This window comes from Notechis scutatus, chromosome 5 (assembly GCF_049901735.1).
Source record: "Notechis scutatus isolate UNSWTSFEM ecotype Mainland chromosome 5, rNotScu1.2, whole genome shotgun sequence".
Lineage (NCBI taxonomy): Eukaryota > Metazoa > Chordata > Lepidosauria > Squamata > Elapidae > Notechis > Notechis scutatus.
In genome coordinates, this window is record NC_142013.1 from 67,827,777 (window position 1) to 67,841,670 (window position 13,894).

Sequence of the window (13,894 nt, forward strand, 5' to 3'; positions counted from 1 at the left end):
TAATTTAGAAACCATATTCTGTTTATTTTTCTTTTGGTTGGATTTTAAGGTCATTAAAAATGCATGCTAAGTTCAAAATAATATTGGCTACAACTATGGAAATTTTCAAGTGTCAATTCTCTTCTAAAAACCACTGTGAAGATTTTGGTAAGCATATCAAGTATAAGGATCCACTATATGGGAAATAGTATAACATTTTTCAGAACAGTGAGAAGCACTAGTTATAGAATAGTAATAATTTGAATAATTATATATACAAGCTGACACACGCCAAGAACACAGACCCAGACCCCAAACTCAAAGCCAGACTAAAACCCAGAATGCTACATCACAGCCACCCGCTCAGGATATCACATTAGAAAACTCAGGAAATTACAGCACAAGAACTCAAGAAGTTGAAACACAGCAAATGACCCAGGATATTACAGCACAAGACCAAGGATACCACAGCAACAAGTCTCACAAGGTCATCACACAACCCATTACTCAAGCTGTTACTACACAGGAGGCTAATGGAAAAGAGATCAAAACACAAACGACCCAGATTACAACGCAGGACCCAGGAAACCACAATATAAGAACTCTCAAGCCCATCACACAACCCATTACCCAAGCCGTTAAAACATGAGAGGCTAATGGAAAAAAGATCACTACAAAACAAACGACCCAGGAGATTACAGCACAAGATCCAGGATATCTCCACAACAAAACTCACAAGGCCATCACACAGCCCATTATACCAACATCAACTCCATCAACCAATCAAGAGGCAGCAGCGCAGCCAACCAGCCCAGCACACCAGCCCCCACCACCAGTATTTATAGAGACGGCAGCTCCGATCACACACTGCTTGCACTGGTACGAAGCCGAAAGCACCAGCCTGAGGATGGCGAGTGGGACCTCACCGAAACGTCGCCAAGATACTCTTAATCTTACATGGGAAAAGACCCGAACACACCTAGACCTACAGATTATATATATATCCTGATTAGGGCTGCAGGGGTTTACTTTGGAATTTACTTCACTTGGATAATCTCTTGGATTCAACTTTAGGTAATTGTTGGTCCTTGCACATGGCTTTTAATTAAGCAGGATTAACTTATTTATTTGTCAAACATGTACAAGATAACAAGTATAGTGTATGAACATAAACATGAACAAAGGAAGTAAATACAGATAAATGGGGACAGTAAGACAGGGATGGTAGGCACGCTGGTGCACTTATGCAAGCCCCCTTTAAGGACCTCTTAAGAATGGGGTGAGGTCCACGGTAGAGAGTTTGAGATTGAAGCTGTAACAATGGAGTCGGGTAGAACATTCCAGGCGTTACCCACTCCGTTGCTGAAGTCATATTTTCTGCAATCGAGTTTGGAGCAGTTTACCTTGAGTTTGTATCGATTGTTTGCCTGTGTATTATTATGGTTGAAGCTGAAGAAGTTGTTGGCAGGCAAGATGTTGTAGCAGACAACTATGCTTAGATTGGACCGCAGGCAGCGCAGTTTCAGATTGTCTAAGCCCAAAATTTCAAGCCTGTAGGCACAGGGAATTCTATTATGAGTAAAGGAGTGGAGTACTCTTCTTGAGAAATACCTCTGAACCTGCTCAATTGTGTTAATATCCGATGTACAGCGTGGATTCCAGATGGACGAGTTGTATTCAAGAGTTGGTCTGGCAAAGGTTTTGTATGCCCTAGTTAGCAATTCAATGTTACCGGAGAAGAAGTTTCACAAAATAAGGTTAACAACTCTTAATGCCTTTTTGGCAATGCTGTTACAGTGAGCTCTGGGGCTTAGATCGTTTCAGATGAGTACTCCTAGGTCCTTGACAAAGTAAGGGTCGCCTACGAGATCATTTCTGTCCAACTTGTATTTGATGTTCTGATTTTTATTGCCAATGTGTAGGACAGAGCATTTATTAGTTGAAATTTGGAGTTGCCAATTATGTGACCATTCTGACACACAGTCAAGGTCTCGTTGTAAGGCAGCAGCATTGTCAGTGGTGTTAAATAATTTTATGTCATTGGCGAAGAGGACACAGCTGCTTTTAATATGTTTGCATTGGTGTTGATGTGAAGCAGAAAGAGTGCAGGTCCTAAAACACTGCCTTGGGGGACACTGCTGTCAACTGGTACCCTCCCTATTTTGACTATTTGTTGCCTGTTTGACAGGAACGCAGCTATCCACTTGTACAGGGATCTGGAGATGCAGTAAGAATTTAGTTTCAACAGTAGTTTTTCATGCACCACTGAATCAAAGGCTTTGCAGAAGTCTATGTAAATTGCATCTATTGCTTTACCCTAGTCAAGATGTGCAGTCCAAATGTTTCTGCCGTGTAGGAGTTGCAGATTTCAGGACAAATTTTTTCTGAAACCAAACTGCTTGTTAGAAAGCAGGTTATTTGTTTCTAAGTGGAGGGTGATGGATTGGTTTATAATTGATTCCATGACTTTACAGGTGATGCAACACAGTGAGATTGGTCTGTAATTTTCTACTAGATTAGGCTCTCCCTTTTTAAAAATAGGTATGACCGTGGCTAATGACCATAAGTTGGGCAAGGAGCTGCTTCTAAAAGATACCTCATAGATTGTGCATAGAGGTTCAGCTAAGGCAGTGGCAAACTTTTTCAAAAAGTAGGCACATATTCCATCAGGGCCAATAGATAGAACTGGCTTTAGGTTACTTAGTGCCATTTCAACGTTATCTACTGTAAAATCAATATGTAGTAAATTATTACAATTTGTTGTGGTACAACTAGGAAATGTGGGGCAGCAGCCACTGCTGTCAACGAAGACTGAACTGAAGAATGTATTAAAGAGGTTGGCCTTAACAGCTTCATCTTACTAGATAGGCTCTTTTAGGGGGTGGGATAGTTTCTGAGTCTTTCAGTTTGGCATTTACGAAATTATAGAAAGCTCGGGAGGTGTTCGGGTTTAACAGCTCTTCCTCCTGTTTGCAATGGTGATTGGCACACTCAGCCTTTATATGGCGGCATAAGATTTTGTAGCAGTTTTTAAAGTTAGCTACATAGCCAGTTTTTTTTTCTTGCCAAATAAATTTTTTCTTGGATTGTAACTTCCTTATTGTTATGAGTAATTTGTTTTTTGTTTTTTGGCTTTAGGGGTTATTTTAGGTACATATAGATTAATGACACTATTGACTTCAAGCAAAAAAGTGGTATAATAGTCTTCTGCAGTTATACAACCTGTCAACAGAAGGTGCCAATCAAGAGATGCGAGGTCAGCAGCTATGAGATTTAACTTAATACACCACTTCATAGTGCTTCACTATTTCAATTTCCCTCCACACATGCATTTTATACTGTAGCAGAACAACGAATAAAAAATATGGCTATTCCCTCATCATACACAGCTCTAAATCCCCCAGTTTCCTTGCAAGGAGCAACTGTACAGAGCATTTGCAGGTGATTGCGTGACATCTTGTCAGGAGAGATATTATGAAAAACCAGTCTACTTGCCAGCTCTTTATTCTATCACAGCCTTCCTTTTAGTCAAGTTAACTTCAATTCACCGTATCCCTCCTGGACCATCTTTTTGCTCAAACTGTGATCAAGTACTTTTAAAGTACGTGGATTCACATACTTCCTTTTTTGATCATTTTCAGAATTTTGTTTTAAGATCCTTTGGATCAACATGTTTTACAGCACAGGGTGAGTTTTCTTCAGTTCTAGTGAAGGAAGTTTTAAATACAAATTTAAGGACCTTAAATTTTTTTAGGAATAAACAGAAAAAGGGTAATGAGAACTTTAATTTTGGAAAATTGCAAACTAAGAATCTGAAATAATTGGAATTAATTATTTTACTTTCCCCATGGGAGAGTGCTTTTGTTTTGAATTCTCTTTAAAAAAATTATAGGATGAGACTTTGAAGGTTAGCTACTAGAAGGAAACAGAAGATACTAAAGTTTACAATTAAAGGAGAACACTTACATTAACATAGAATGGAACAAAATATTTTAATACTAGACATATTAAAAGAAATTTTTAACAATGGACCCAGAATTTGATTTTAAGAATGTCTGTCTCTATAGATAGATTGTATTTTAAAGATATTATGGAAGAGGAACAGCTTTTATCAGACAAAACTCAGACTGATATGGTCAGGATTTTAAAATAACAGGACACAAGGATCATATGGAAAAAGTTGCCACACTGGACATAGAAATAAAATTGGTTGATGTCTTAATAATTAAAGAGGACATACAAATACAAACCAAAAGAATGATCTGGAAAATTTTCCAATATTGGATTTACAAAAGATATTTGTTTAAGGTTTGAAGAATTTTGTTAAACAGGACAAAGAAAAAATGAAATTAAGTTCTAGGACATCATTTGAAGGGACTAAAATTAAGATGGTTAGAAGTAAAAGGAAAGAATATATAGTTATCTGATGTTTAAAATAGGTACATTATTTGCGGTAACATTTAATGAACCTTTGCTGATCAAGATTGAACAAGCTTTAAGGATTTGTTTATAGTGAAAAGATGGGATATGGGAAAAAGAGATTATTTGTTGTATTTTAAAAGAAGGTATTACTGAAATTGTTCATGTGACGAAGACAAAAGTAATTTATATATGACTTTATAAATTTACTATATTTCGTTTCTTTCCTTTTTTCTATTTGCTTTCCTTACTGCATTTTCTTTTTATTCTTTTCTTTTACTTTGTTTTAGTTTATCTTTTTAATTGTAATTTTAATAAAATTACTATAAAAAAGAACAAAAAATCCCAAGGAAATTACCAAAATTAATGGAAATTTTATTTATAATGTTTAGTTGAAAGTTGTCTGTTTAGAAGAAAGCAGTCAGTTCACTTTACCAAAATACTTCAATTTTCCAGCAGGATCTGGAATTATCTGCAAAAGAAAAAAAAGTAGTACTATCAAAAGACAGTCTTTTGATAGGTTGGTTTTGAAAAACTATATTATTAATCTATAGCCTAAAATTATTTCTTACATTATATATTTAAAAAACTTCATTTGCAACTCTTTTCCTTATCACCACATTTTCAAAGAATCTTCAGATTGATTTAAAACAGATACAGTTATCAACATACCAACACTCTACATTATGTTGATCTTATATAAATTCTACTTTATTTAAAAAATGGAAATTAGAAATTCTTTAATAGCTATTTTGCCTCTTTGCTTTATTTAGTCCCATCCTAACTATAAATATACTTACAATATTCTCTTTAAAAATGGCGATGGCCAATGCCAGTTAAGGAGTTTTGTAAAAATAAGAAATGATAACATAGGTTGTTTTTTTTTAAGATTTGAGGAAGGCATGCTGATAGTGGCAGAAAAAAAATGCCTAAAACATACTGGCTCAGGTGTTTTCGCAATCTACATCTAACTCAAATAATAATTTTCTGTTGAAGTGCTATAGAATTCTATAGAAAAATTTGGATATTAATTCAATCTACAATATCAACTCTTAAGAAAATATTTATATAAGTGGTATACTTCTTTTTGAAATATATTTTTCCAAAGAATTCAAAAAATGAAAAATAAAGCATTAGAAATAGTTTGCTCACTCTGAATTTCTATCTTGACTGACTGAATTGAAAACTGCAATAATTTCTTGATATTATAACATTTGCATGTGGTGAAGGAATTATTGCCACATGCTTCAAGCATACCTGAGAGAAAGTTCAGCATTTGAATAGATGTAAATAATTAGTAGTTCAGGTCTGGCATAGGCCCTAAATGCCACTATGCCAAGCAAGATGACAGGGTAATGAGATGTACCTAAAGCGCGTAAAATGTCACAGTAGTATTGCAGCAAACGTTCATTCTATTTTTGGCATATGGGTGACATTTCCCCATGTGACATTTTCTGTTAGGACTGTGTGTGTTAATAGGCATTTTTCAAATGGTAATGCTTAAAAAATACAACTTACTGTTTCACTGCCTGGTTTCCAGCCAGCAGGACAAACTGAGAAAATAATGAAGATGTTAATATGTTGGTTAAAAATTAACAAATAAACTTGACTTTTTAATCTTGTTCTGTAGAATTATTGAGGCCAAGTATCTACTATAAAGATTAAAAAAATATTTTCTGCAAATAAAAATTTGACTGTGAAGTCCTAATTCTAAGTACCCAGGCCTACTAGGCTGAGAGTTTTTCAGATAGCCCTTTGTATCTAGAACATATATTCTAGGATATAGGCATTGCTTCAGCACTAAATAACATTTTAGTTTATTTCTTCATAAACTTATTGCAGATCAAGAGTGATATAAACATGAACATCTCATTTTTGCTGTGCATATGTGTAAAGATCTTGTTTTCTAATTAGATGAATGTTTAACCAAATTCAAAGTTAACTTCTGCATATTTTATTATGCTGTAATTCTTAAACCAATGACTTGTTTCTGGGTACATGTGTTTAATTTCAACACACAAAGAAACATGTTATGTATTTGAATATTAGTAATGTTTTACAAGCAGAAAATGCAGTTTAGACAATGAAAGTAGGTTATCTATAGCACTTTCCAATATATTTTCTCAATACAAGCAAAATACCCCAGCTTCTCCAGTGACATAGATCAGAAATATCAAATTAAATAGTAGGTACTTAGTTATTCTGCTGATCAAATGTGAATAATCTTGATGAAGATGTAAAAAGGATAGATTACACATTTGACATAGATCTGATACCATCTGTGGCAGTGTCTATTAGTAATGATACCAGTTTAATGGTATAGTTCTGGTTATTATGGATCTATGAATATAAGTAGGATTTTTAAAAATCTGAATAACAATATAAAGAAAGGGAATGCCTACTGCTTCCTTTTTTGTATAGTGAGGAGAAAGATACTACAATTTCAGGATTATTCCAGTTTGGAATTTTGAGGGAATAATGAACCATATTCCAAGTGTTATAACTTTGTATTTAATTACTGTTACTATCAAAACATTTATTAGACTTTTATCCCATCTTTATTACTTTATAAGTAACTCAAAGCAGCGAACACACATAATGCTCTTTCTTCCTCCTATTTTTCTCACAACAACAAAGCTGTGAAGTAAGTTGGACTGAAAGAGAGTGATCAGCCCAAAATCATCCAGCCAGCTTTCATGCCTAAGACAGGATAGAATTCAGAGTCTCCTAGTTTCTAGGCCAGCGCCTTAACTACTGCACAAAACTGAATAGAGAAGTACCTTCTCCATGTTTGTCAGTATATTGGAATGCTTGTATTAGACGAAGGGTTTCATCTACTGATCTGCCAACAGGAAGATCATTCATTGTTATTTGTCGAAGAATTTTCTTGTCATCAATAATAAACAGACCTCTGTGAAAAGGTGAAAAAAATGAACAAGAAAAAAAATCACTTTTGAAAACAGCAAATGATGTATCTGCTGCACCCTTTTTTATACCAGATCTTTTATACTAGATCAAAATTATTAAAAATCATCTAAATACTTTGTACTATGTTTAATTCCACCATTATTTGAATACATAGATCTGGGGTTACTAAAACAATTTTGGTAATTATTAACTAAATAATTAAGTGTTGCACCACACAAGATATAATAACAAATATTTGATTTAAAAAGTTGAGCCATTCTGTATTTCATTTGTCACTGCTGCACTATATGTATAAAAAAACCAGAATAGGAGTTTCCGGTTTGTCGGCTTCGGGCGGTAGGGATTCGCGAAGCTGCGCGATCCTGCCGCCGCTAGCCGTTTGGGGCTCCGACCCGGACGGGTGCGGAGCAAGGCTGCCCTGCAGGGTAGCTGAAGGTAAGGGGATCCGGAGGAAGGGTTTGGGGGTGTTGCAGACCCCTCCCTGGCCGGCAGAACCCCCTGTTACCAGGACGGTGCAGCGGCGGTCCGTAATGGCCGCCACAAAGAAGTTGACAGCCGGGCAAGTATGCGCAGGAGGAAGAAGAGAAAGTTATTGAAAGTAAAAGTTCTTCTTGGTCGACCCAGGGCTTTGAGATTTATCTAATTTAATTCCTGGAAAAGATGGTTTTCTGATGATTTCTTCCACAAGAGAAAAAAAGCGGCTATTTTGAGGTGCTGAAGGAAAGTTTACTCTCCCTCCCGACGGAATTAAGCCGGAAGGGAGAGGATAAAGAAAATATATTAATTTGGATCTTGTTGGAGGAGATGCCTTGAAGACTTGAGGACAGAAATACAATCTTAATAAGGCTTTAAAATATAGACTTGGATTCTTTTTTTTTTATTTGTTTGATACCACCCTGGAAGAGGAAGGGGAATTTTGGCTTGCTTGGATTTATTGAGGATTGTGGATTTTGGGATTGTTTTGCCTTTCTCTCGAATATTTGGTTGGTGTAAGAAGAAAGAGGAATAAAGAAAAGAAAAGATTTATTTATAATGGCTTTCCTTTTTGAAGACCTGAGGGATGAATATGAGCAAACAAAAGCAGCCTGCAAAGATGGCATGGAAAAAGCTTTTCTATTTCTAGAAATGGCGCTGGTCAATTACCAACAGACAATGGAACAGATGGAAACGGAAGAAGAACAACAAGGAAGAGACGAAGACGCCATCTTCATTGAATCCCAAAACTTATCTAAGGAAGAAGGAAGGAAGAGAGCAAGGAAAATGAAGGACTTAAGATCTAAAAAAACATTTGAGAAAGAGAAAATATGATGCAAAGTAAATATAATGATAACAAACAAGAGAAAAAGGGAACACAACAGAGAAGGGATCCCAGCAAGGTAGAGGTTAGAAGAAGAAGGGGGGTAGGAAGATTTGGTGGGGAAGAAAGAAAGGGGAAAGGCGGAGAAAAGCCTCAAAGCTTTAAAATTGGATGGGAGAAGAGGATTTTTTTAGAGACAAAGGATGAAATATAATTTTCTGTAAGAAAGATTCTGCTAAGGTACAGAAGATGGTATTGTAACATTTATATTTGAAATAGTAAATTAGAATGGTTTAAGATTTAATAAGAAATTAAAATGTTGAAGTTTTTAATAATGATTGATTTTAAAATGTAACAAAATATCGAAGGAAAGGAGGATACAATGTATTTAAACATTTTTGGTGGATAGAATGTACCAAGCAGAACCAAATTGGGTATTTGTTATGCTGAATGTTAATTTTACTAACTTAGGGGAGGATAGAAAGGCATCATACTCTGATTAGTGATTTCAGGAGAAATTTTTTTTATTATAAGAAGAGATAGAGGGATAATTGAATGGGCAAAAGATACAAATTTAATGATTTAATTAAGATGGATTAAATAAGATAGAAATGTGAAGAGTGATATGTGCTATTATTTTAGCCCATGCAAAGAGAGGTAACTGGGGCCAAGGTACTTTACTAAAAGATTTTTTTTATGTTTGTTTGTGTTTGTTTGTGTTTTATGAGAATATTGGGGAAATTATTGTAGAAAGACAGGGAAAGATTCAATATGTAATGATTTGTTTGTTGTTGAAACTTTTAATAAAACTTGTTTTAAAAAAAAAAAAAAAAAAAAAACCAGAATAGTTAATATTATACCTAAGAGCGTGTCCTTGGTCCTCTAGATAAACTCCATAGTCTTTTGAAATCTGGTGTGTTAAATCAGAAAGAAGAGGTATCTTCACTGGTCCAAGTCCTCCTTGTTTTCTAGGTGTATTTATCCTATTACAATAAAAAGTAGCCAAATATTCAATTAAAGCATTATTTTATACTTTACATTGATCTTGTATAGATAATTATTGGTATCATAAATAAACATATTCCCAAAGCATATTTAATCACAAAAATGAGAATTCAGTTCCATTGTATAAAATTAAGCAAAAAAAATTCTTAATGAAAGAGTGAGGCACCCTGTGGTTCTCACCCTTGTTGAGATACCTCAATAATGTTATTTTCGTGACTCATACATACAATTACTTCAGATAAATTTAAAATTTATGGCATAAGGATTATAAATTGAAATCCTATTGATTTTATAATAAAATTTTCAGGTATCACATTTTGAATTTTACAAAGCTGAATGGTTAACTACCAATAATTTGTATAAATAAAAAGATAGGAAAAAGAACGTACCATGCTAAATGAGTGAACTGTGAATCTACTGAGCAAGCTACCACTTCAGCATCAATTGCTCTGAATTCTTCAATTCTGTCACTAAATGCTATTATTTCTGTTGGACACACAAATGTACTGAAGAGAGATTGAAATTAGATATTTTAAAACTGAAATAATAGTTTAAATGCTGTATTATTTTAAATGCTATATTACTAATGCAAGAATATCTTTTCCATAGTGTTTAAGAATTTTTTTTTGAACTGTACCCTTATTATATTGGGTACTAATATTCTATTCTGAACATTTCAGACAAGTGCTATGCATGGGCATATCCTTACAGTGCCAATATAACTGTGTATTTTATGACATTAATAAGCACTCATTTGGTAACATAAATAAATCAATTGCACATATTCAACTTTTTTCAATATAACTTAGTAAACTTCTGCAATTTTACAGTTGCAAGAATAAGTAAAATATTTTGTGTATATTCTAAAATCTGTATCACAGATTTATATCTTCCATTTATTATCAATCATGCTTAAAATAGTCAACAATGATAAAGTCTTCAAAGCTGGCCATTTTCAGTACTATATATTCCTTCTCCCATTTTAATGTTTTCAGACATTAAAACGTGGTGGCGCAGTGGTTAGAAGGCAGTACTGTAGGGCTTGCTCACTGCCCACTCCAGGAGTTTGATTCTGAGCAGCTCAAAGTTGACTCAGTCTTCCATCCTTCTGAGGTCGGTAAATGAGGACCCAGCTTGTTGAGGGACCAGATTGTTGATGCTGACTCTGTAAACTGCTTAGAGAGAGATGTAAAGCACTGAGGCAGTATATAAGTCTATTATATACTATTGCTATTCAACATGGGGGAAAAATCCCTTAATTCCTTTCATATATTTTTTTTGTCTATGTATGGAAATACCTATTAAATATTTTTGCTTAATAAACATGATGTACTAACACATTTGCTTACAAATCAAGAGGATAAAAGAAGAAAATAACGTATTTTCCTTCCAAATCTGCTAATTTCAGTTCTTTAAACTCTCCATTGATGACAGCTGTTCCCTCCCAGTCAGGTGCTGGTTTAGAAACTAAAACAACAACAAACAAAATATGAAAACATTTAAAATCAACATTTTGATTTTATTTCAAATAAATAATAAATAGTGGTGTCACTCAAAGTGAATGGGTAATATTTTCATTCTAGTAAATCAAAAGTGCAATTTTGTTTCAAAAACTGAGTAGTAGGCAAATTTTTATACATTTCTTTTAACTTTTGCTTTTATTATTTATTGCAGCAACATATAGAATTGTTAAACTAAAATAAATTCATGAATTATCAGTTTTTAAAACTGATATATGTAGAAATGCCACCCTAAATGTTTAAGGATTGAAAATGCTTTTATTGTTTGGGAATAATGGCTAAGCTTCGTTCTATGAGGTATTATTTGGAATGTATAAAATAAAGTTAAATTATTTTAAAATCAGTTTAATTTTTTAAAAATATAGTAAAGGTTAAGCTATGTAAAAATAGTTGCCTAGTAAAAGTATTACAGACATTTATTATAAAGCACTGAGTGTCTTCAACAGTTGGCAATATTTAAAGTCTAAAGTAAAATAGAAGATATTTGTGGTAATAAGGCTATGGGTATTGCCTTTTTGTTAAGGCAATGAATCGAAATGGATTATGTTGACAGTATATTGTATGCTACAAAAATGTTCATAGTGATTAAATATGCTGACAAATTTCTGCAAAATATTACTCTTCACATGATTCAGTGTGTGTATATATACACACACACATACACACACAATTATATATACACACATGTACACAAATTACATAAGTTTAATATATACACACAGAATATGTAAAATTACATAGAAGCAGGTACCTAATGCTACTGAAACAAAGATCAGACTTGAGATCATAACAAATAGAGACTGAATCATAATTTAGGTTAGAAAAGAAAAACTAAATTCTTAACTGAGCAATTTTATACCTATCTACGTTCTTTTATACTGCCCTGTATACTCTCAGTATATAATACTGTAAGTTAGAAAGATAACTGAGGATGTTATTGGAACATGCTTGTAACAGAATATGTATGCAGTATGGATATTTTTAAAATGTCTAATATTTTAAAATTATTTCCCAAGAACTCTGTATTGGATTAATAACAATTTTTAATCTATAAAAATAGCTGTCTAAAACATTTGCCTATAATCTAATGATGCAACCAAGAAATAAGGCGGTGTAGGAGATTTGCAAATAATTCTAGTAAAACTTACAAAGAAAGTCAAGTAGGTATATGTCAGATTAAAAGAATAGGTTTTATCTGTTGTGCCATTTAGTTAATTTATTATGAACTCTAATATAATTAGTCCTTGGAATTTCCCATGAAACATTAGAAATTTTTAGAAATGTATTAAGTGTAGTAATATTTTTCTACCATTTCAGAACTAGGCCCCAAACAAGTGTTTCTAAAAGAAAGACTTTGATTCTCCTGCGCCTTTATATGGTTGATTTTTCCTGATATGTCCTTTCCCTGAAGTTTTACTTAGCAGTTATTTGGAACAACATACAATATTTGTGATTGCTGTTCAATTTAACCCATTTCTTCTCTGCTCATTCTGGCTATCAAAGTTCATATTTCAATCCTTTTCTGAGTTTTTGAAGAAAGTCTTTTTATTAGCTCCATACTGTTGTCATCATATATGACAAGTGAGCAAGAAGAGACTTGCTGTGACAACTTTTGTCCCGAAGGAACACTGGCATCACAGTACATATCTTTCAAGCTCTACCATGGGCTTTTGTTGTTACCATGCAAGGCATCTGCTTTCTCCCTAATAGAACTCCAGATGTGAACTTCCCACGGCCTCCCACCCTAAGCGCAAACCATTATTGGAGCCTGACTGAGGAAGACCAAATGTGCTGTGCGACAAGGATGGCCTTTCAAGTTTGCGGACTGACTCCATCAACGACAGGAAGCCCAACTTGCAATTAGGAATGGTACAGCTAAGGCGAAGGGAAGAAAACGGGGCCTTCGGGTTTTTCTGCCATTCAAGGATTGAAAAGACAAAGCAGAGGCTGACTCGGGGAGCTCCGCTTCGCCCCGTCCCCTTCTCTCGGCCATATGGCGCGGCGGCCTTTTTGTGCACTTACTCTTGGCCTTGCTGAGGTGGAGTGAATGATCTTTGACGGGCACTCGCGATGCTTCGCCAGGATACACCTCGCCCCCGGCGTAGTAGTGGCACTTCTCGTCGCCGTAGCCGAAGCTCTGGGCAGCCTCAGCGCCCCCCACCTCCTCCGACATCGTGGCCGCCAACATCAGGAAAACCATGGAGCAGATTGCTAACGGTTCTGACACGGGTTTCAACCGCCGGCGCCTCCCGCTCAGCCTCGCTTCCTCCTGGCTTTCGCCCGGCGGCCCGCGCGCCAGCCTTCCGACTTCCATGAGCCACCCGTCTCACTCGCACAGCTGGCAGAACACGAAAGGGGAAGGAAGGGCAGGGGAGACCCGGAGGAGGAAGAACCAACCAGCCGAGCTGCTTTCTGGGGCGGGTCCGATGGCCGTCCCACTCTGGGAGATGCGCAAACCCAGCAACGGCAGCGCTTCCACTCCACTCTTCGCTAGCTGTGGCTGTTTTGTGGGGACCCAGGAGAGAAACCTTCTCCGTTTTCTGAAAGTCATTGTTCAGGAGCTTAAAGGCTCTTCTTCTAAAACTACGCGGTTCGAATCTCGTGTTTTTAAATAGATTTAAAACCTAATATATCAGCGCTATTGATTATATGCCATCAAGTCAGTGTCGATTTTTAGCAATCACATAGGTAGATTTTCTCTGTGGAGATCTAACGCTAAGGTGGTCCTGACCAGTGCTTTTCAACC

At 35.3% G+C, this 13,894-nt stretch overlaps 1 protein-coding gene across 2 annotated transcripts; it reads right to left on the reverse strand.

The window, feature by feature from the left end:
• Positions 1–4,752: 4,752 nt before the first annotated feature.
• On the reverse strand, positions 4,753–13,506 carry PRDX4 (peroxiredoxin 4). Of its 2 annotated transcripts, XM_026674898.2 has the most exons (7): positions 13,171–13,506; positions 10,978–11,095; positions 10,018–10,134; positions 9,484–9,606; positions 7,179–7,309; positions 5,917–5,951; positions 4,753–4,870 (listed from the first exon to the last, which is right to left on the reverse strand). In XM_026674898.2, the coding sequence occupies exons 1-7, from the start codon at positions 13,460–13,462 to the stop codon at positions 4,820–4,822; spliced, it is 867 nt and encodes a 288-aa protein (XP_026530683.1). In that variant the 5' UTR covers positions 13,463–13,506; the 3' UTR covers positions 4,753–4,819. The 2 variants fall into 2 exon arrangements, with proteins under 2 accessions (XP_026530683.1, XP_087823033.1); XM_087966907.1 differs by lacking the exon at positions 10,018–10,134.
• Positions 13,507–13,894: the final 388 nt, after the last annotated feature.